Here is a 22,883-nt window from a genome sequence, read left to right as displayed (position 1 = left end):
AAAAAAAAAAAAAAAAAAAAAAAAAAAAAAAAGAAGCCTAAATGTCGAAATATAAATGAGATTAATTTTTCAAGCTTGTCATATGGTTGGAACTATTTAATACCTGGGATGGGTGCGCCCAAGATCTCCATGAACAAATTCCTTAATATATGTCCCAGCCTGATATGCATAAACTTCATTACATCAATAATCAAGAAAACACTACATGGTATTAAACATACACCACTTCATCACATAATGCATTACATGTTGATACCCTTCAACTTAACAAACACAATAAAATAAAACAAAAAATAAAAGAAGAAGAAGAAAAAAAAAAAAAGAACCTGTGTGCATAGATGCAAAAGAAAATACTGAGAACTTCCCTCAATCCTCTCTAATTTCATCCTGCAACAGGAGACTGAAGTAATCAGACATGGTTAGATGATGTAACTTCACATCATAATTTGTCACTTGAAATAATTAATACCAATGTATGATCTTTTCTCGCTCCAGTGGACTTCGACGATGGAGAACCCTGATTGGTGTTTTCTGAATAATTTTCTGAAAAGGCAAACAGAAAAATTTTGTTGAGCGAAAACCATATAATAGATATCAGTCCAACTTGAAAAGACCAACTTTATTTAATGCTGAGAAAAAATGTTGACATGCAAGAGCTCAAGTAATGAAATTTATTTAAATCCTGAATAGCGATTGTGCCAAGCATGTAAACCACATTAATATAATTATGCATGAAATATTGTAAAAGCCACAATGCCATCAATCCATTTTATACGTCTATATATTAAAGACAAGGCCAACAAAACACACCATGTCCTTCACTGATGATATAGTCTGCAAATCTTCATTGTTGACATCACGAGAAATCCAAACCAGTGCAGCATATTGCTTCTGTGTGCAACCAAAGAACAAAATTTGTTGATAAAATCACAATGAGCAATTTGGTTTCCAAAACTTGGAACATACCTGCTTCTCTGCTTCTCCTTCATTTATCATTGCCCACCCTTGGCTGCCTAAACTTTTAAGATTCCTGACCTTTACCTGTATGCATATCATGTAGTAAATCCAAATCATGAACAAATACACACACATACATGATGCCACCCCTTACTCCACCTCATCTCCCCATCCCAGCACTTCCCCTTCCCCCAAAAAAAATTAATAAAAAAGGAAGAGAGAGAGAGAGAGAGAGAATAGGATAATCTATTATTAACTTACAAGTTGATTTTCTAAGCTATTTATTTTGATCTCTATATCTTTTATGAGCCCCTCAGAAGGAACTTGCCGTGCATTTTGTATCTCAACCAGGAAAGGACGGCCTGTACCCAACATCCGAACCTGAGGAACAAAGCAAAAGATTTGTTCCAGATCTGAATACAATCATCCAATTGCCACTTTAACTTATGGAAATTTTCTTACATCAATATCCTCCCTACCAGCAGCGTGAAACTTGTACCCATCACCCTGACACAATGGAAGAATGCATCCACCTAATATTTCCTTGAGAAAGTAAGTTGTTATTAGTGTCAATTGTTCCCAATCACACTTCAAAGGTAACTTTTAGAAAATGAGAATTACCAGAAGAGAATTGTGGTACCTCAACAGATGCTTCGCCCATTCTTTCATCATCAATAACCCATCGAGTCTGGCTAACATTTCTTGAGTACTGCAGTAAGCAAGATGTTCATTTGACATCACATAGAGAAGTTACAAGCAGAAGTAATTGAGTTAATAACACTTTTAGTCCTTTTGACTATAGTGTCATTTCCACTTCTAGTCATTGATCATTAATTTGACCAAATTTAGTCGTTTAACTTTTTTAATTGACCAAATTCAATCCAAAATGCCATATAATGTCGTATTTCAGACATTTTGGACTAAATTTGATGAATTCAAAAAGTCAAGGAAATAAATTTGGTCAAACTGATAATAGATGACTAGAATTGAATATGTCACTATAATTGAAGGACCAAAGTTGGTATAAATTCAGAAGTAATTGGTTGAAGTTATAACAGATGATAATGTATTGATGTATCATCCATGGAAAAGGAAGGCAGGAAGTTAATTATACATGAGAGAATAATGGCAATCCATACATATTGCAAATATTCCATGAGGGTATGTTAACTAAATACAAGTTTTCAAAGGAGGATATCACACACCTTAAGGTACCTCCCCCCAATGTAGATGGGATTCCTATAGCATTGAGTTGTCAAGTGGCAAGGTTGAATGACCTAGAACAGTAGACAATTCGCATGATTTAAGAAGCAGCCAAGTTCTTCCAAAATAGTGATTGGTAGTAATTTGCATTCAAGCTCACAATGACACAATGAGTATGGTTGTAGAAATGCATAAAGGTGTAAAAATACCTTCTCTATTAGATGTTTTACATAATCAAAGCAATCTTTTTGTGAATTCAACGATGAAGTTCTGGTGAATGCCTCTCCTTCAACCTTATGAATATCAACAGACTGAGTAGAATCTGTTTTCCTCCTCTTGTTACCTACGTTTCTTTTGTCAGCATTCTGTTGTTGTACTGAGCCAGAATATGTCAATCGAATGTGGAAAGTGCTTTCCATATGTTTTAGACCCTACAATGATTCAAAAAGTTGGTCAGACTTTTCAATATATAGCTGCTCAAGAAAAAATAGCTATATATATCCACCCTAACCCTAACACCGCAGGGCTCTTTTTTGGAGGCTGCTTTTATGGCCCCTCCCCCATCTATACTCCTTTAGTCTAAAATCAACATGTTCAAGAAATGAATTTATCACTTCTAAGATATTCATTAGCATGTATAATATTGACACAATAACAAATTTTAATTTACAAATAAAAGTTTCTAAGAATATCAAAATACAATACGAAGGAGAAATTTACCAATAATGTTTGCAGAGGTTTTATTACTGACAATTTCAAGACATCTTTAGTAGAAAAGCATTGAGATGCAGCCTTTTGTTGGAACCAAAGCTCAGATTCATACTTCTTTTGGACATAAAGCCTGGAAAAGAAATATGTATATCACCTGTTACATTCTCTCTCACTCTCTATCATAGTGAAATCACATGAATGTAGACAAGGATGACACTTATCTAAGTTAATGATAAAAAAAAAATCACATGACACCAATATTAAATGGAGACAATTATAGCACATCTATTAGAAAACATGAGAGTATGGGGAGGACTCAAGACTAGCTCCAGTAGATTGTAACAAAGAAACAGAACTTGCAAACCAAATTATGAAGCATCACTATCCCCCTCTCCACACAGAAAAAACAAATCAACTGAGAAGCATACTAAAACCAAGTTTAGACAGGATTACAGAAATTCTGAGGATATTAATCAAAAGGGAACTCACCAAATCGCCTGATCATTTTCAGTTACAAGTGGAGGAAGTGAGACTTCAAGAGAAAAACTACCAATTTGATGATGTTGTTGTTGCTTTACAAGTTCAGCGATTTTAGAAGCAAAGTCATATGCACTATCCTTCTTCAACAAAGTTCCATTGTCATCAGAAAACACAAATTGCAAAACACCTAAACAGATTTTGCAAACGTTTGCTTCTGTAGTTAATTCCTGAATGTTTAACAGCTCATCTTTGGCAGAACTATCAACCCCATCACCTCCTTCAATTCTCACTACTCCTAACACAGTTATTAACACCGAATACGAGAGTGAAGGGTGAGAACAAATCAGCTCATGAAGGCCCAACACTCTAAAGATACAGCGTGCACACACCTGCACCATAACATAGAACAGAGAAGAAACTTTAAAACCTTCAATATAAAACCACACTTCAAAAATGTTCAATTAATGAGATTCATTAACTCAACTCACTTGAATGCTCAACTAGCTGCCTTAACATCAAACATTATAATGTTTCAAAAGAACATATTTTAAACAATAGATTGAAAAAGATATATTGAAGATAAAAGTGAGCTCATAAACCTTGCATTTACTTTCATTAGAAAACATAAGCTTGTCAATATATTACATACTCCAATTACTCCTGAAAGGATTAAAATACCTCTGTTTTTCAAATTGTTAATTTCTGAGTGGCACATTGGCACTGAATAACATTTTTTGAACCATCCGCATTAGGGGAAACAAACTAAAGCAAAAGATTATACTTTTCAAAACTCAAATTGAATCAATAAAAAACGTGATTGAGAGAGGTTGAAGAGAACGAACCCCAATGGACCACAAGTCCTTGATGGCGTTGGCAGGTACTTCCCGAACAGCATCGCTAATAAGCTTCAGAACATCCTTGTCCTTGTCGTCGTCGGCGATTTTAGTAGAACTAATTAGCGTTTCTCCGTTGTCTGTGATAAGCTGCTCGCTCTCGTCAGTGGCCATCGCTGAAATCTAGGATTTTGGGTAGGTTTCTGTTTACGGCTCGGGGTTTTGGAGGTTTATCAAGTATTCCACTCAAAAAGCGTGCGGGAAACTGGGAATACCTGCAATAGTTATAGTGCGTGCGTCAATGTAAATCAACTGTTTCTGACTTCTTCTTTTTTTTGAGAATAATCAACTGTTTCTGACTTGTTCGGTGATATGTGCAAGTGTTTTACTACATTTAAAAAAAAATTATGTTTTTCAAAAAACAAAATTACTTGAACTTTTTTGGGATCAAACCTATTACCTCTCACTTAAGGACCACAGCTATGTCACCTAACCACAAGATCTTTGACAAAAATTTCTTGGACCTAGAACAAGTTCATATCTCATTAGGGATGTTTCTCTCCCAATTTTTTGTGAGCTGCAACATTTACTATCTCACACAACACAATCTTAAAAATCTTTTTCTCTATTACTACAATTACTGTAATATCATCCCGTAAGACTAAACTAAAGAAAACCAAATTTTACCATAGTTGTTGAATTATATATTACATTAAAAATTATATTGTATAAATTTTAAAATATTTAATGACAAAATTAAATAAGAAAAAATGTATTAAAAAAAAAAGAAAAAAGATGTTGGTAATGCAACTTGCATTCCAATTTTTTTTTTAACAAAGATTAAACTCAAATTGGCGTTATCAAATTAAGTATTAGTTTTTAATACCGCAATAACATTAAGTATAAAAAATTAGATCATTAATGTACAGAAGTATATAAAAGAATACACATATCATTCAATAGAATACACACAATCAATAGCCTAAGTATTATCATTACTATTTCATGAGGTATGGTACTCGAAATCAATAATGTACAAAATTATATACCAGAATATATAAATCATATACCAGAATACATAGAATTTATGAATATAATACGCATCATTATTAGCCTAAGTATTATCTCTGTTGTTTTCATGAGATATGATATTGAAAATCAATAATGTACAGAATAACATACTAGAATACATAGAATCAATGAAAATGATATGTAGAATATAAGCCTAAATATTACTACCTCCGTTCCAAAATGGTTGTCTGGTTCGTTTAACGATGCTTGACTGAAGTAATTTTTAATCCAATTTTTCATAATATTAAGTTTAGCATTAATATATAAAATTTATATATTTAGAAACTACATTAAAACTACTACTAAACGCAAAAAATTAAATTTAAAAATAATAAAAAATTACTAAAGAAAATAAGCCCAATGAATAGTAAATAGGACAGGTAAAATGGGACGGAGGGAGTATTTATTATGTTCCATGAGGATACGCAGAATATAAGCCTAAATATTATCTATTATGTTCCATGAGGTATGATATTAAAAATCAATAATGTACAAAATTACATACTAAAATACACGGAATAGGTATGCCATTTGAAATTAATAATGTATAGAATTATCTCTTATGCACATTGGTATGATATTAAAAATCAATAATGTACAAAATTACATACTAGAATACACAGAATATGTATGGCATTTGAAATTAATAATGTATAGAACACATTTTTGGATGAAATTATCTCTTATGCACATTGGTATGATATTAAAAATCAGTAATGTACAAAATTACATACTAGAATACACATAATATGTATGGCATTTGAAATTAATAATGTATAGAACACATTTTTGGATGAAATTAATAATGTATAGACTTATCTCTTATGCACATTTTTGGAGCTGCAAAAAACAAGTATAGACCGCCTTCTGTGGGGATCGAACCCACGACCACGTGGTTAAAAGCCACGCGCTCTACCACTGAGCTAAGAAGGCACATTGAAATTGTTGCTGAGGTTTTGAAATAAAACCAGTCAAAACTTTCAACCATCAACAATATTGCAAAAAGTTTAAAACATCTTAAATTTTTGTTCAATTATTTGGTTAGTCGAAAATGGTAAGCAAAAATACTGAAATTTCTAACCTTTTCAAGTAACTAGATAAAAAAAAACTATGATAATGTTAATCGGGTAATTAGTTTGAAACTAAATGATTTCTAATTTAACTCTATGTGAAAGTTGCTTATTAACCTTTTTAGTTTGAGTCGAGTTAAGAGAAAGGGCTTTACTTTATTGTTCTTTTAAAGTTATTGCAATGGCCGATGGCACAATAACACAATGAAATATATAAAAACAAACTTTCAAAAACTCTTTGGATGAGCTTTCCGTACTTACGTAGAAAATCTTGCTGAATTAGCCATAGAAGCTTTGCAGGTTCAAATGCAACATCCCATGGACATCCAAGATTGTGGTTGAAGAATCTATATGCCCAAGAGTTACTTGCATAATAAAGTCAAATGAATTCACATAATGCAATTTGCTATATATATTTCAAGCTACTTTTACAACGGAAGTATTCCTAAGAATTATTTAAAGAATCCGGTGCTTAAAATAGTTTAAATTTAAGAATTGACAATTCAAACGGTCACAATTCAAAAACAAAAAGATTCCATATACATGATTAGAAATCTAGGTAGATATAGTAATTTGCAGTTGTGCACTCACCTCTCTGCATTGTTGTATTTGCATTGCCATCCAAGCCTCTTAAAGTTGCTAACTTGGTATTAGCTCATCTGTTATCTTCCTCTTCGCTGAGGAACTACCACAACCTTTTCTTACACTAAAAATTCCTTCTTTAATTGGCTTACCTTCACAAGAACACAAATGTAGCCTTCATCAATCAATTGAACTAAAATGGTCAACATAAGCCTCAAAAAACACTAACCAAAATCTTAACACTGCAGCAAACCTGCAAATAGATAAGAAAACTTCAAATCTAAAAGGACTCAGTCTTACCAATTTAATAAGCTCCGTAGGTTATGAATTTCTGATTCTTTCCTTATTCGAGTAGATTCTTCCATTTTCCTAATCTGATCAAGGGTATACCTAAAAGTTGCAACTACAGAACACCCAATGACAAACCACCCTTTTACAGCCCAGAAAAGCAAATTTCTCCAAATAGGTATGCACAAAAGCCACAATCAACAAAGTGATAAATACACATGTAAAATTAGAGACTTAAAGTGTTAAAAAAAAAATTTTTTGAATCAGCCTAACCGGAATTGGGAAATCGGAAATCCGAAACTGGAAAGCCAGCAGCGCGTGCTCGGCTGCTTGCCTGCTGCCCTGCTCGGTGGCCGGTGCTCCGCTCTCCGTCGGCTTCCTCGCGGCTCGCAGGTCGGCTCAGCTGCTCTGGGCCCTGCCCTTCCGTCGCCTCCGCAGTCGGCAGTCCGCCCCTCGCGCCCTCGCCCTCGAAGAAACAGATAGATGAAGAGAAGATAAGGAAGATTTGGGGCAAGAGTGGAGAGGTAAGGAGTGAGGACTGGAGGAGGGAGGATGAATTAAGGGAGAGGCGCTGAAATTTTGGGGCGAAAATTTGGGTGTGCCGCCTTTTTTTTTTTTTTGGTCATTTTCTTTTTGTTAGCTTGTTAATAGAAAATAAAATATATAAAATTATATTATTTATGTATGTCACAAGTTCGTTGAAACGTTTGTCGTAATTACTCATCTATAAAATTTACTAGACTAAATAATTCTTGCGTCGAAACAATTGCAACGAAACTAGTATGTCGCAAAGCTACCAATGAAAAAATAATTTCCCACCTGAGTAACTACAACGGAATGTTGTATGTCGCAACTTTTCTCGCCAAAAATTGATTTTCCGCTAAGAAATTTTCATTGGACTTTTCGATAACATCTCAATTGCGTCGTACATTTGTTGCAATATTGTCATAAATATCGTCGCAATAGCTCTAAATCTAATATTTTACAAGAGCGATATGCTCGTCGCATGTTTGTCGTTATTTCTATCGTAAAAAGTCATCTATTGCGACGGATTTGTCCATCGCAATGTATGTCCGTCGCTATACGGGTAGTTTTTTAGTAGTGGGAGGTGAGAGAAGGGAGAGAGAGAAAAGAGGGGTACCTCCTACAATGACCCGGTTCTTGGTCGGAATTATGGGGCCCAGCCTGGAAAGCAATAGAGCAAAAACTCTTCAAAAATCGGTTATTATTATTTTTCTTTTTCAATTTGATATTTTATTTTATTTTTTTCCTTTTTTTTTTCCTCCACCCCAATTTTCTCTTTTCTAATCACACTTATAAAAACTCTTCAAAAACCACACCAAAATCTTGACTATTGAGGAAGGTCTTATAAGTTAAGGTTGAACGGGAAACGGAAAGGTCGTTAATTAAAATAACCAAAGCAATGTCGTTTTGGATCGGGACCCTGGTTCACAATATAAATTGTGGTTGTCAAATGGAGTTGTCAATGGAGCATTAGTGATACCCCTAAAAGAAAAGAGTTAATTAAGATGCGTAATTAGTGGATAGTTGATTACAGATTAATAGAAAGAAATTCTGTAATGAAATTTGGTATGATTAGTATAGCAAGATAGGTATTAGTAATTTGGTATAAATACGTCCATTGTGTTGAGATTTTGTTGTGCCCGTTGGCCTTTAGCTCCTAATCATGAATGGTAAATTGCAGTGATGTATAAACTACTATAACAAAGGGAATGGACAAGGAGACAAGGGAAGCATTCTCATTCATCTGATAATAGGACATATTACAAAGGGTATATATAATAACCAACTATAACGGAAAGGAATAATGGAGACTTAAATACAATAGCGGTTACAACTGTTATATTACTACATAATAATGGCGACGAATACAATTATTTATAACACATGTATATTGTTCTTCTTTATTATTTGTATTCTTCTTAGAACTCTTACATGCTAAAAATATGAAATTGGAGTTTTTCATAACTCAAATCCATTAAGGTGTTATGTTATCTTGTGTTGTAACAATTACTAATTACTTAATTCTGTAATTCTAAAAAAAAAAATTACTTAATTCTGTATAGCATGCAATGCAGTTTGGATAAATGAGCAAATACACTTCATTCTTTGTGCAATATTATTGCACTATTTCAGAACTTAAGACAATATGTAACCAAATTTAATGTTTAGTAAGAGGGGATAGAACGTGACCTTGAGATAAGGTCATCAAGAATACAAATATAATAAAACATGATTCTATGTCCGCATTGTTGCTTATTTAGCACTACATACTGAAAACAAAGATTTCATAATATTTAAATGAAAAAAAAATTGTAATCTAGCACGATATGATAGCCCTCTTGATTTAATTAATTACCAGAATTTGACGATGTTATCCTTGCAGGTCGTGTGTGGTGGCCGACTGCCCTGCCACAAAGATGGGCATTCCTCGGGATAGGATATTCATCTCTCAACGAGGTTGAATCCGTGTAAACTCTCATATAGAGTTGTTGTCCTAGGTATTGTCGTGCCCAATACTCAGACCTAATGTTCCACATTCCAACATTGTCAAGTGCCATATAAATAGCGGTCCATGCATTTGGGTATACTTGAACGGTGGAACGAGCCACTGCATCGCGAAGATTATACTCATTCCTACTCCCCGGTGTCCATTCTCCTCCATCCATTCTGCATTTTTACACCAAAACAACAACATAAAAAAACATAACATATGATCCACCATGGATTATGAAAATGCAACACATGATGTTACATAGATACATGTTGTGATAATTGAGATTAAGTAGTAATTACATACCCAACAACCCAGAATTGGTATCCGTTAATATGCCAGCTCTGAACAATGTTCTCGTCATTTTGAAATATGATTTCAACAAATGCCCTATAGTCAACGTTCATGACAGATGTATCCTGGTAAATGCCACCACCATAGGGGTAATCTGATATACTCCCAGCACGAAAAACGCCTCCGATCTTGAAATAGTCGGCGAGTTTGAGCGGAGTATCAGCCGGAATAAAGGATACACTATTCACAGCATATCTTTGCTTGCCATTCACTTGACCAGGAGAGTTTGCAAGCTTAATAGTCCTGCTTGTTGGTATCATACCATAATGGTATGAGCCTTGTGGGTTCGGTCTAGGTCCACTCGCTGAAAGATTTGACCTAATCCCATAACATCACAATTAGATTTCGTTTAACTAAAAGTTAAAACTGATAGTAAGATATATGATATGACACTCAAGTCAAGATTTTAAAAGTTACTGAAGCTGATGTGTGAAATTAAAGTACCTGATTGCACGGGCTTGGTTAATGGACCAGTCGATTTGAATGGTGGGACCACCGGGAGGTGGGCCAGAGACGGGGCGGTTTGAGTTACTATAGTGAAGAACTGCGGTTGTGGTGAGGATATCAACGGTGAATCGGGAGGAGACTGCAATGTAGTAGTCCATGGGAGGCTGATCAGCTGTGAAGAGCAAAGAATAGGATTGGCCAACATGAACATCTATGGACGAGAATGTTGTTTGCATTGTGTGTGTTCCTTCAACCTCCACCACTTTCATGGTGTGTCCCTGGATCCGGAAATTCAGCGAATTTTCCAGTCCCACGTTGGATATTCTGATCCTATATGTTTTTCCTGCAAACATATATGCATGTTTCATGGTCAATTAAGCTCAGATTAGCAGATCGATCCAATTTGAGTTAGGTAAATTGGTTTCTAACCTTGTTCAACAGTGAACCAATTGCCATTAGGGCCGCGACCATTGATAAGGATTCCATCAGGGGGAGGCAACCTATGCCCATTGTCAAGTACTGTTTTCAAGGTCTGTATAATAAACACTTCCAACTGATCAATCATTTCATCATTCAATTCGAAAGGAAACGTTTTCATTTTTTCTTTTTTGAAATTTTCATGTACTATTTTTTTTTTGCTTACCAATAAACTACTTCCTAAACCATAACATTTTTGTATGATAATTAGATTAATGAGTATTTAATTTGTTGTAGCAAATGTCAATATCTGCTAGTCAATTTCAATTTATTATATATAGTTTTGTGTGCAAAAAATTGACAAGTGAACTGCCATGTTATATTAACAGCTAGGTAATGTTTTTATTATTTGGTCCCATTAAAATGGTTGGAACACAACTCAGAGACAGAGCAAGCTATGAATGACCCGACCCAGCAACAAAAGTACATCCAATAGTCAAAAAGTTCGACTAGCTCTGCTTGCCGACACTCCACAAAATCACAAAATCACCCAAAAAAAACCTTGGTAAAAGGAGGTTAAAAACTACTTATAAACATATAGTAAATGCAAAATTTTGGTGTATGTAGCTCCTCGGACGTCTAGGCGGAGATTAATCAACGCCTAGGCGCTCGTGTATTATTTTATTTTATTTTTTAAAGATTAATAATTATAAACTATATAATACTTTGATAGTTAATACTAAAATATTAAATATTAACCTAAAAAAATATAAAGTTTGTGCAATTTAAAATTATTTCGCTCAAAACGATGTTATTTTAAGTGAAATAGCCCATTAAAAAAATTAATCGACCGACTGGGCGGCCTAATCGATTCTTAGGAGGTCTAGACGGTCAGTGCTTAGGCGGTTGCCTAGCCGGTTAACCGTCTAGACCACCATTTAAGGTGATATGATAGGCGGTCGACTGGCGCCTAACGCCTAAGCGGGAATTAATCTGTACCTGGACGAGATTTTTGCAACACTCGGTATGTAGTAAAATGATTATTAGAGAATTTGGAGTAGGTACCGTGTGATTGGCTTTGTACCAATCTCCGATGAGGAAGGTCCAATCAGCGGCAGGATCAGGGAAGGGGACAGGGATTCTGGGCCGGCTAAGGATCCTAATACCTCCGAAACCACCGGCAGCTTTGTGAAATGCAAGAGAGGGGAAATAATAGAAACTTCCAATTTGATCTTTCACTTGCAACATGTAGGTGAAATTTTGTCCTGGCAAAATTGGGCATGTTGTCCCATATACTCCATCTTCGTATGAATTCCTTCTATTCTGAATCCCATTCCTGCATGTGCATGTTTCCAATATCACCCAATCTTTATTACCAGTATTAAATAAAAAATCAGAATAAATTAATGTTTATCCTAAGTTCCCATAATCCCTGCTCAAGTGTCGCGGGAAGAGATAAATTCCAGGTCGTCCTAATAGTCTCTCAGTCAGTTCTAGTTGTTGACTATGCAAATAAGGGACATATCTCCATACTTTCGCTAACTTGGATAACCCAATCTCCGATCTAAGGAATTCAAGAGTCTAAACTCTAGTTTGAAAACCCCCAACACTAATCGTCTTTCTTTTTCTCTCTCCCCGACAGGTCCCACAAAACACCCACTTAAGACAAATTCATTTTCTTCTCAAGCCCACAACCTTATACACCTTTTACCTCACTCTCCCCCCTCTAAATTTTTTTTTGGAAAAAACTCATATTGAGAATGCTCTTATAAAAGTAATATTTAATTAAAAAGTAAGGTAGGGGTAAAATGCAAGTTGGTATAAAGTCATAAGATTTTATGAGCAAATCATGTGTAAGGGTTACCCTACCACCAAGGATGGACAATCAACAGAGCAACAAAGGCATGTGATTTTCTGGAAAAGAGCAGAGCAGAGCAGTCACTATATATGGATAGGTCTCTATCTTATTTCAATTCGCTTAGGATTGAGACCCCATAGGCATCATTCTATACCAGCCCAAATGTCACACTGTTCCCTTTTGTACTAGCCAATTATTGCCCTGAATGTGATTTTTTTTTTCCTAATTATACTCACATTTATTGGTAGTTGACTAGTTGGCACACAAATGAATAAGTGATGTAATTTATATTTTGTGCAAATATCAATTTTTTATTCATATATTTATAGAAATCGATTGATCTTTCTTATAAAGGTTTGTTGATTTAAGATTGTATTGCTATTTTACATAGGCTTGATACTTGCAGTATTGTTGATGTTAGACGATTAGCAAACTGTGTAACTCACACTATATATGGCTAGGGCTATCGGTTTATAGTTTAGTTCGGGGGTTTGGCTCAATAACTCGCCTCCTTGTATTTATAATATCCTTGATTTATAATTGAGTTATGTGTTTTTCATTAAAAAAAAGTAATGAATTACAATGATAAATTTGCCCGCCATTTCTTCTATAAGTCTCACCCAATTATAACATTATAACTAATATATCATTTATTGATTCTCATATTTGTCTCAAAAAGAGTACACAAATTAAAGCATCAAATTCCATCGACCTATTACTTTTATTATTTTCTCAACTTTTTTTTTCTATCAATTAAATTCAATTTGAAATGACGTTAATATCCTTTATTTCACCAAACTTCACCATTATTCATATAATAAAATTTCGGACATTTTAGATTTAAATTAGTTGGTTTTAAAAAATCAAGAAATCAAGAATAGTAAATTAATAGTTGATTACCAAAAAAGAGAAAATATAACTGTTAGTGGGATTAACTTATTTTAAAATGAAATAGAGCTAGCAATTATGGTGGTATCCACGATTCAATTATAATATGTTGATGCATTTTATTAAAATAGGAAGAAGAAAAGTGTAATTTGTGTAAATATATATAAGATAAAATTGTGAAATGATGAATACTAAAAGAAGAAAGGAGCTAGGAAAGTAAATGTACCAAGAAAGAAGGAAAGGCTGATCTAGGCTGTTGAAGACATTGATAAAAAGGTTGTCATTGGTGACACACTGAATTTCAGGCCCTGGGAATTGCCCATTGATCAAAATACCCTATCAACGCACCAAACATATATGCATTATGATACCCGTATTTAGTTGAGATAGAGCAATACATATTTTAACTTAGTATCAGAACAACTTCATGCCAAAAGTTATGGGTTTGAATCTTGAGAAAAGAGAGGGTGAATAAAGAAAAGAGAAGGAAATTAAAAGAAAGAAATGAAGAAAGGTAGGTACCTGTTGGGGAACGCCAAGGGGATAAATGGTGCCATAAGTAACATTCCAAGTGAAATATCTGTAGGGGTCCTCAGCTTTGACCGCCGCCGCTAAGTAGAGTGCTACCACGCCCACTAACGCCACCGCTATGTTCCACGTCGCCATCGGCATTGTATTCTGCGGCGGAGATGCGGTGGTGGGCGGTGAGCTGTGAGTCACCGCAGAGCAGTAGAGAGAAGAATATAGTGAGTGAGAGGCTGGGTGGGTTTAAAACTGATTGGTGGCACAACTAGTACAGCAGATGGAAAATTATATGCCTTTTTTCTGCTCTTAATTCTTAGCCGTCACCTGTGGGGTGAATTATTGCAACTATTGCGTATGTCTTATATAGTTATATGTACTGTCATCTATTTCTTTTGCTTCTATGAACATAAGCTCTCAGCCCTTGTTCAAAAAAAAAAAAAAAAAAAACTCTTTTAACTTTTTTTCTTCATTTTTGTGTTCTGTTTTTCTAATAACGGCCGCAAAAAATTATTATTTGTACTAAATTTTTATTAAATATTTTATAGCGTGGCGGATTACAATTTCTTTTTAATATCTATTCAATATTTTTAATTTGTTGTGTTCAACTCTACCCTGAGCTGGTAGATGAAATTTTGATTAGTGATACATTATTATCTTGTGAGAAGTTTTGTTTCAAAATATTATGATCATATATAGGTGAAATGATAATTATGGATTTATATGAAATTATTCAGCATTTTGTAAAAAAAAAAAAAAAAAAGTTGGAGGGATTGAAAGATAGTTTGATTTGCAAGGCCAATACTTTGAAGGAAAATTGATACACAAAATCAACGTGAAAGGTTATGGCAAGTGTCGGCGGCGGGATCCACCATGAACAGAAGTTGGGTCCTATGGTTTCCCACGTGCTTACTACAAAAAAAATAAAAAAATAAAAAAAATAAAAAAATTGGGCACTCTTCTACTTGACTTTTCAACTAATTGTTCTTGAGGTCTTATTGTAATTAATGTGATTTTTATTACATGGGGGAGGGGGGAAACGAATGTAAAAAAAATTGAAACGAGTCAAATTATACAAATTTAATTAAGTCTGGTTTAAAGTTTATGAAAGATACTAGTTTTACACGCGCATTGCCAAATGGATTAATGTCCAATGTTTATATTTAAATAAATATTTGAAAGTATATTAATTAAAGATTATATAAAATAAGTTTATATGTAGGTAATTGAATGTCGAATTTGTTTATTTAAATATGTAAGAATATATGAATCTAAGATAATATAGGAAATTCATTATAATTGTCACTAAAATAAATGTTTGCAATTTTGTAAAATCGATAATCTAAATATTTGCATATAATTTGGCATATGTTGTAATAAATATATTGTTTCAATTTATTCAATGAAACAAAGCAATACAAATTATAGAGGTTCAATCACTAACTCGATCGGCATCAATATCTTTTGCACAAAGAAGCTTTTTGGGTGTAGTGTACCTGGTGCAAGAGATATTGATGCCAATCTACAGACACTATAGACTTTCCCATACCATATAGAGGTATTAAATATGGTGACAGGGTAATTGGGTACCCGACCCGGAACTATTGGCAGCACCCAAGACACCTCACCCCTCAGCATCAATGCTCAACGGTTCAACTCCTTATCATTGATGGCCAACGTTCAGCTCCTCAGCATTGATGACAGACGTTCAGCTCCTCAGCATTCAACACTTCAGGTACTGATGTCCAACGATCAACTCTTCATCAATGCTCCGTTACTGAGCTGAAGGGAATAAAAAGGCTCACAACCACATAGTGAAGGGGGACACTTCTTACTAGACAATAGATATTACATTCACTTGTACACTGAGCACTACGCTCAATACTGTTATCAAGTACTCAAACACTGTACCATCTTACTTCAATAATACTCAGATTACATACCCGGTAACCCATTATTACCGTCATTGGTGCTTTCATTGAGAGCCGAGATCAGATCTCAGGCTAAAATCACAAAATCAAAAAACCACTCAGTTCATCTCATCGCTATCAATGGTATCTGGATCCAGCAGCTCGCGCACACCTAGTCAGGTGAACAAGGGTCACCCCTCGGGTGATCTTCGTGAGCAGCTCAACAGTAACCATGGAGGTGACCTTCGCAGCCAACTCAACAACAACAACCGCAGTGAAGGTGACCTCCGTACCCAACTCAACGACGACCATGGTGGTGGCCGTACTCCCCTCCCAGCAACTGCTGCTCCCGCCCAGGTGGTGGACCTTCAGGCAGCAGCGCAGGTCATCCAACAGGCGGCGGCGACGATGGCCCAACTAGTTGTAGAAATGCAAGGCCAGATCTTACCGCCACCACCCCCTATGGAGGGAGAAGTGCAATCTCCGAGGCAAAACAAAACTCAGGGGGTGCAAGGATCCTCCAATAGAGGTCCCCGTGCCCAAGCAGGAAAGACAGTAACCAAACGACCATCCAGAGAAAGGATGGGCGAATCTGGTGGATTGGCTCCGCGTCACTCCACTAGACACAAAACACCACAGGAAGGCCTGGTGGAAAGACTCCAAAGGCAGATAGATGATTTGGAAAAGAAAGTAGAAGCAAGAGAACACTCACCAGAACCGGAGGTAAGAATGGCCGCTCCATTCTCTCCTGACATAATGGAAGTTCCTCTTCCAAAAGACTTTCAACTACCCACCATCAAGGCCTACACTGGCACTTCAGATCCGCGTACCCATATGACAAGATACAAGGCAGCCATGGTCATGATTGGGGCAAGCGATGCCATAATGTGCAGAGCGTTCTTGTCCACTTTGGACGGAACTGCTCAAGATTGGTTTAACACAATCCCAGACGGATCAGTTCAGACTTTTGCAGAGCTATCCAAAAGTTTCTTGTCTTATTTCTCAGGGAGTATACAACATAAGAAACCATTCTCACATCTCGGGGGGTAAAACAGGATAAGGGAGAAAGCCTGCGAGACTTCTTAAGCAAATGGAAAAAAGAAGTCAACAACGTATATGACTTCGATTCGAAGGCAGCAATTCCCATCTTCATCCAAGCACTGAGGTTAGGCGATTTCCACAAACAACTGAACACCCACCACCCACGCTCTTATGAAGAACTCATGAGAACGGCCAACCGGTACGCAGACGCAGAAGAGGCTGACAGGAGAAAGAAGGATGAGGAGGAAGGACGAAAGAGTGAGCGACCTGATAAAACAGGTCCGCCCAGCCAGACACCACGACCAAACCAACCACCCTCAACGAAGGGAAGAGATGAGCATTCTCGTCTCGCCCCACCGCGGCACTTAACACCGCTCACTCACCCGGTTAGCGTGATTCTAAGTCACGCTGAGGAAATGGGAATGGTGCATTTTCCCTCAACACCAGCATTTGTTGAGTGTCCGGGACAATACCAACATCAACAAAGCCTACCCGACAATGTGTGGCGAAAGAAAGAAGATCATGAGCCTTCAGCTTCCAACACCAAGAAAAGGAGGTGTGACCTGGGCGAGAAAGCAAGAAACAGTGAGCTAGAGGAAAAGTCCGTGCAACGCAAAAAACATGTAATTCGCTGATGGTCGGTCAAAAACTCTCCAAGTTGGCCGAAGTCAGTCCTCGGCCAAGTTTTTGGCCAAGTTTGGCCGAGGTCAGTCCTCGTCCAAAAATTTTTTTTTAAAAAAAACAATAATAATAATATAATTGGCCGAGGTCAGTCCTCGGCCAACACTTGGTTTGAAGTCGACCACCTCATCAAGTGGCTCCTCAAGTGGTGTCACCTCATCAAGTGGCGCTGCTCCTCATCAAGTAAAAAACTCTATTCCCTTAGGGCCGGCACGAGATCCGGTCTCGCTAGCTACCTGACGGGAGAGTGTTTTCCTAGGTCAAGCCAGATGCTTGATTTCAAAAACACCACACTCTAGTCCCTTAGGGCTGGCACGAGATCCGATCTCGCTAGCTACCTGACGGGAGAGCAGACCTTTGATCGAAGCCTACGGCTGGTCGAAGTAAGCTCGCGCACAGAACGTCAAACAAAAAAAAAAAAAACAAACAAACAAACAAAAACAAAAACAAACAAACAAACAAAAAAAAAACAAAACAAAACAAAAACCAAAAAACAAAAAGAAAAAGAAAAAGAAACAAAAAAAAAAAAAAAAGATTATGGCCGAGGTCCACCTCGGCCCAAATTTGGCCGAGGTGACCTCGGCCAAAATTAATTGGCCGAAGTCCATGACTTCGGCCGATTTGGCCGAAGTCACGCTTCGGCCAATTTGGCCGAGGTGACCTCGGCCAATTTTTGGCCGAGGCGTGACCTCGGCCAATTAATTTTGGCCGAGGTCAGATTCGGCCAAAATTAATTGGCTGAGGTCTGACCTCGGCCACTACGGTTCGAAAAAAAAATAATAAATAAAAATAAAAATAAAAACAGTCTCATGCAGATCATTACTCCCAAACCACCTCAATTACTCTCGTTGGCTAGGGAGTGGGGGGACTGGTGACAGGGTAATTGGGTATCCGACCCGGAACTATTGGCAGCACCCAAGACACCTCACCCCTCAGCATCAATGCTCAACGGTTCAACTCCTTAGCATTGATGGCCAACGTTCAGCTCCTCAGCATTGATGACAGACGTTCAGCTCCTCAGCATTCAACACCTCAAGTACTGATGTCCAACGATCAACTCTTCATCAATGCTCCGTTACTGAGCTGAAGGGAATAAAAAGGCTCACAACCACATAGTGAAGGGGGACACTTCTTACTAGACAATAGATATTACATTCACTTGTACACTGAGCACTACGATCAATACTGTTCTCAAGTACTCAAACATTGTACCATCTTACTTCAATAATACTCAGATTACATACCCGGTAACCCATTATTACCGTCATATGGTTTTGGGTTACTTACACAATATATATAGCAATTGCATATATAGAGAAATGTAGGAATTAAGTACACATAGTGATACAAGAAAGTATCACTTATCCATCCAAATAAGACACTTTACGCTTTTCCCTTGAATAAGCAAGTCAAAAGCTTTGTTGATGTCTTCAAAACCCACTTCATGAGTCACAAATTTATTTAGTTGTAGTTCCTGCACACGTAAACGAGGATCAATACTGGATAATTAAAGGATGTATTCCATTTCAGACTAAGGCCATGTTTGGTAAATAATCAACCTATCAACCAATTTTGGCTTATTTGACCACTATTAGTTGTAAGTTAATAAGCTTTTTGTAACTCCAAAATACTAAAATTCAAAAGACTACTCCAAGCAGCCTTTTCAATTAGCTTTTTGGGAAAAGAAATTATACCAAACAGCCATCAGCTAACAACTAATTTATCAAATAACTTACTACAATCAGCTAATGTTATCAACAAATCATACATTCTAGCCCAAACAGCCAACCCAATCAGCTAACAGCCATTTACCAAACAGTGCCTAAACGTTTATTATTTATAATATTATACACTCAACAAGAATGAGTATAGAACTAAACAAAATCTATCACACAATCTGATCTCTTGTTGGTTTTATGGTAAGAACAAAAATGTCTACTGGACCAAGCATACAAAACCATTAAGCATGGGAAATGGAATTTATTATGATCAAAAGATTCTCTTAAATTACCCCATCTGTGTAACGCTTAGCAAGGACGGGGATATCAGATTTTGGCTTGAGACCTCCAAACAGCTTCCCAGTGAGGGTTTTGCCACTGTGAAGAACCTCGAAAGAGCTCAAGCTCACCTGTGTTCCGGGCTTACCATTCCCTAAAACCACTGTCTTGCCCCAACCCTGAATTCATATTTGAATGCCACAGACATTAGAACCAAATTTCACCGATCAACGTACATGTAAAACCTTAAGGAAGGGAGGGGAAAAACCTTCCGGCAGCTGGCGTATGCTTCCTGCATCAATGTTGCCTCGCCGACACATTCAAAGCAATAGTCTGCACCGCCCCCAGTCATCTCACATATCACCTGCTCAGGGGAACAAAAGATGAGTTTTTGTGGGGCAGAAGGTGGTGAAGGGCCAAGTCCAACGTCAGATGTCAAGGGGAATTGTTAGGTAGAGGTCTGAAGGGCCAAGTCCAGCACCCTGCCTCTCGAAAATGTGGCAGTATAAGGAAATAAAATTGGGCCTTCGCTAGCTATAGTTTTAGTCCTAGTGATAACTGGTAAGCGCTAAATCCTAACAGTTTTGGATTGAAAGCTTATGCTTTGATTCAGAAAAACTACCTGGCTTACTGATTTATTCCCAATAGTCAAAGAATTGACAAAGTCGGAAACCCCAAATGTTTTACCTGCAAGAAGGAAATGCGGAGTAATAGATCTTAATTTAGATGTGTAACAGAAAGAAGATCAAACCACAAAACTGAGGAGAAAGTGAAAGGGTATTCACCTCTCTCAAATCTATCTGGATTTGCATCCACACCAATAATTCTTGCAGCGCCACAAAGTCTGGCTCCCTCCGCAACCTGCTAAATAATTCTTATGACACCTCGAGAAACTCATACCAAAATTCACGTTTTAGCAAAATGCAGCAGGAATACCGCTAATCCGACTGTTCCCAAACCAAAGATAGCAACAGTTGATCCCAGTTCCACATTCGCTGCTTTGATTGCAGCACCTACTCCTGAACAGAAAACGTGTGGAAATGAAGTCGTCTAGAGTACTGTTCCAAATTCAGCTTCCAATTCAAAGACTAAATGTAAATGTTTCTTTAAGTGAAAACCGAAAATAATCTCTGGGGCATATATACCAGTTACTCCACAGCTTAGGAGGCAAGCCCGGTTGGGGGGAAAGCTAGGATCAATCTTTGTGACATTAGCAATGTCGACAACAGTGTACTCGCTGAAACTTGATATAAACAGGAAATGGTGCAAAGCCTCTCCTTTGAGGTCAGTGAATCTGCTTGTTTCATCTCTATGCAAAAGAGGAGAGATCTTAAATGGAAATTTCGTGCAGAGATTGCTTTTCTTGGATTTGCAGTCTAAGCATTCTGTGCAGTCTGGCAAAAATATTGTAACTACTGAATCGCCCTCCTTAAAATCCTCAACATCTTCTCCTACACTCTCTACAACCCTAAATTTAGTAGATATTGAAGAATTAGAATAGTAGAAGCATAAACCTGGATTTTAAGCTGTAAGTACTCTACAATTAACAAAAGAATATTCCAGATCCACCCACTAATAATAAAGTTTGATGCTTTAACATATCAAACTATGCAAACAATCACAAAAGTGAATCTTTCAAGAATCAAATTAGTGAAAAGAAACTGAGAATACCCAAATGCTTCGTGGCCCAAGATTCTTGGAAAACATCCCGGGAATTCCTTGAGCAAGAAATCAGAAAAAACACACACAAAAATAAAAAAAGAACAAACAGAACAGATTAGAACTTTAGAAGGCTGCCTTTATCAGAAAAACTGTAAACGATAAATTAGCCATAATGTTTACTTGTAGTTTCCAGAAGAAAACATCACTGTTACAGAGAGAAGCGCAGATAATCTGAACGCGAACTTCATGAGATTTTGGTGGGGCTACTATCACCTCCTCTATCACCAGTGGCTCCCCAGCTTTCCTTGCCACTGCAGCTGCATTGCATCCAAAACCAAACAACAAATGATTATAACGGTGAAACAGTAACCAAAGTAATAAAATGTCGCAAAAGTATACCTCTGCATCTAATCCGATTCCCAGTTGTTTTCCCAATTGGTGCTTGTTTATCTGCTTTTGAATCCATTTCAAGAACTAAATACAATGTGCACAGCCACACGCACTTCTCCCTCTCTAGTCTCTAGGGCAAGTTTTGCTCGGTTTCAAGAACTGAGAAGAGAAACTGTTAATCCCATCATCATATCTCAATTTACTAGTGAGGATTTTGAATGGCATGTGAATATATGCCCAATAGTTTGTTCTCTTAGTTAGACCAAAATAAAATTTAACTGGATTTTAATAAATTGAGAAAATTCAAAGATTCTGCTTTTTAAAAGTTGTGCAATAGGTCATATATCTGTAAAGTTCAATTCTTTGTGAGCCAAATACATTGATTTTTAATATGATAGCAACCATCTACGAAAAGGGACACAGAAAAATGGAAATTATACAAAGTTGAAGCAGTCTGTAATTCATCTTTACAATAACTTCAAGTGGTCAGCATTGATAATCCTTACCCAAAAAAAAAAAAAAAAAAGACTCCCCAGTATCACAAAACAAGATTGCTCTACGGAGTTATCCTTCTACAGAGATGAATAGATGGAGAGATATTCATACCTACAGAAGAGGAGCTTGGGTGGAATGGTGTACACAAAATTCGGCAGCCATATTTATTTAACAAGAAGATTATTCAGTAAATTGGGAATCTTTAATTTGCTCTTCATTCTTCTCTTATGCTGCCAGCGACTTCTTTAGTATTCAAAGCTTGAAAACGCCAGCTGCAGTGGTCCAAGATAAGTTTTTTTCCGGTAATGTTGGATAATCGCAAGATATGTTTGAAAAGTTGAAAAATGACTTTTTAAAAATGTTTTCTCAAAAAGTAGTTATTTTTCAGAAAATGTTTTCCGATAATGTTGATTGCTGTGAATAGTTCATTTTTTTAAAAATGAGCATAATTATTTATAATTTAAAATATACCATGGTGGTGGGTGGGTAGTGAGGGGTGGTGGATGGTGGT

The 22,883-nt window shown here is 36.6% G+C and overlaps 4 protein-coding genes and 1 non-coding gene across 5 annotated transcripts in view; all 5 read right to left on the bottom strand.

Moving 5' to 3' along the window:
- The window catches only part of LOC116006219 (putative tRNA pseudouridine synthase Pus10), a 6,952-nt gene extending 2,477 nt beyond the window's left edge, over positions 1–4,475 (bottom strand). The window contains exons 1-13 of the mRNA XM_031246516.1: positions 4,194–4,475; positions 3,361–3,740; positions 2,881–3,001; positions 2,370–2,591; positions 2,163–2,234; positions 1,598–1,666; positions 1,420–1,500; positions 1,219–1,338; positions 967–1,041; positions 811–891; positions 470–543; positions 327–387; positions 104–159 (exon numbers count right to left, since the gene is read on the bottom strand). Of these exons, the coding sequence (XP_031102376.1) occupies positions 104–159; positions 327–387; positions 470–543; positions 811–891; positions 967–1,041; positions 1,219–1,338; positions 1,420–1,500; positions 1,598–1,666; positions 2,163–2,234; positions 2,370–2,591; positions 2,881–3,001; positions 3,361–3,740; positions 4,194–4,358 (1,577 nt within the window). The 5' untranslated portion in view covers positions 4,359–4,475. The remainder of the gene's footprint in view (positions 1–103; positions 160–326; positions 388–469; positions 544–810; positions 892–966; positions 1,042–1,218; positions 1,339–1,419; positions 1,501–1,597; positions 1,667–2,162; positions 2,235–2,369; positions 2,592–2,880; positions 3,002–3,360; positions 3,741–4,193) is intronic.
- Positions 4,476–6,116: 1,641 nt separating this feature from the next.
- TRNAK-UUU lies at positions 6,117–6,188 on the bottom strand. Its single transcript has one exon. It is a non-coding gene; the product is annotated as a tRNA-Lys (tRNA).
- Positions 6,189–6,794: 606 nt separating this feature from the next.
- LOC116005627 lies at positions 6,795–8,234 on the bottom strand. Its single transcript, XM_031245873.1, has 4 exons — positions 8,182–8,234; positions 7,469–7,800; positions 7,208–7,310; positions 6,795–7,054 (listed from the first exon to the last, which is right to left on the bottom strand). The coding sequence occupies exons 1-4, from the start codon at positions 8,232–8,234 to the stop codon at positions 7,027–7,029; spliced, it is 516 nt and encodes a 171-aa protein (XP_031101733.1). The 3' UTR covers positions 6,795–7,026.
- Positions 8,235–9,294: 1,060 nt separating this feature from the next.
- LOC116007285 (L-ascorbate oxidase homolog) lies at positions 9,295–14,524 on the bottom strand. Its single transcript, XM_031247923.1, has 7 exons — positions 14,197–14,524; positions 13,901–14,010; positions 11,994–12,264; positions 10,941–11,043; positions 10,509–10,854; positions 10,017–10,382; positions 9,295–9,886 (listed from the first exon to the last, which is right to left on the bottom strand). The coding sequence occupies exons 1-7, from the start codon at positions 14,344–14,346 to the stop codon at positions 9,568–9,570; spliced, it is 1,665 nt and encodes a 554-aa protein (XP_031103783.1). The 5' UTR covers positions 14,347–14,524; the 3' UTR covers positions 9,295–9,567.
- Positions 14,525–18,939: 4,415 nt separating this feature from the next.
- LOC116006900 (alcohol dehydrogenase-like 7) lies at positions 18,940–22,657 on the bottom strand. Its single transcript, XM_031247411.1, has 11 exons — positions 22,484–22,657; positions 21,887–22,036; positions 21,668–21,804; positions 21,497–21,543; positions 20,971–21,293; positions 20,762–20,844; positions 20,611–20,686; positions 20,448–20,512; positions 20,094–20,189; positions 19,840–20,004; positions 18,940–19,302 (listed from the first exon to the last, which is right to left on the bottom strand). The coding sequence occupies exons 2-11, from the start codon at positions 21,951–21,953 to the stop codon at positions 19,186–19,188; spliced, it is 1,176 nt and encodes a 391-aa protein (XP_031103271.1). The 5' UTR covers positions 21,954–22,036; positions 22,484–22,657; the 3' UTR covers positions 18,940–19,185.
- Positions 22,658–22,883: the final 226 nt, after the last annotated feature.

This window comes from Ipomoea triloba, chromosome 15 (genome assembly GCF_003576645.1).
Source record: "Ipomoea triloba cultivar NCNSP0323 chromosome 15, ASM357664v1".
NCBI classification, from domain to species: domain Eukaryota; kingdom Viridiplantae; phylum Streptophyta; class Magnoliopsida; order Solanales; family Convolvulaceae; genus Ipomoea; species Ipomoea triloba.
This window is presented reverse-complemented; position numbering and strand designations above follow the sequence as displayed.

Bases quoted from the DNA above. Each gene is read 5' to 3' on its own strand.
- LOC116005627 (XM_031245873.1), bottom strand. From the start codon at position 8,234: ATGACTTTTTACGATAGAAATAACGACAAACATGCGACGAGCATATCG. The intron at 7,311-7,468 runs GTTAGGCTGATT...GGTGTTCTGTAG, and splicing joins TTTCCGATTTCCCAATTCCG to TTGCAACTTTTAGGTATACC. The intron at 7,055-7,207 runs GTAAGACTGAGT...TGTGAAGGTAAG, and splicing joins CTACGGAGCTTATTAAATTG to CCAATTAAAGAAGGAATTTT.
- LOC116007285 (XM_031247923.1), bottom strand. From the start codon at position 14,346: ATGCCGATGGCGACGTGGAACATAGCGGTGGCGTTAGTGGGCGTGGTA. The intron at 12,265-13,900 runs GTACATTTACTT...ATGCACATGCAG, and splicing joins CAGCCTTTCCTTCTTTCTTG to GAATGGGATTCAGAATAGAA. The intron at 10,383-10,508 runs GTACTTTAATTT...TTATGGGATTAG, and splicing joins AACCAAGCCCGTGCAATCAG to GTCAAATCTTTCAGCGAGTG.
- LOC116006900 (XM_031247411.1), bottom strand. From the start codon at position 21,953: ATGGATTCAAAAGCAGATAAACAAGCACCAATTGGGAAAACAACTGGG. The intron at 20,687-20,761 runs GTATTCCTGCTG...ATTATTTAGCAG, and splicing joins TGGGAACAGTCGGATTAGCG to GTTGCGGAGGGAGCCAGACT. The intron at 19,303-19,839 runs GTAATTTAAGAG...TTACGTGTGCAG, and splicing joins CTAAGCGTTACACAGATGGG to GAACTACAACTAAATAAATT.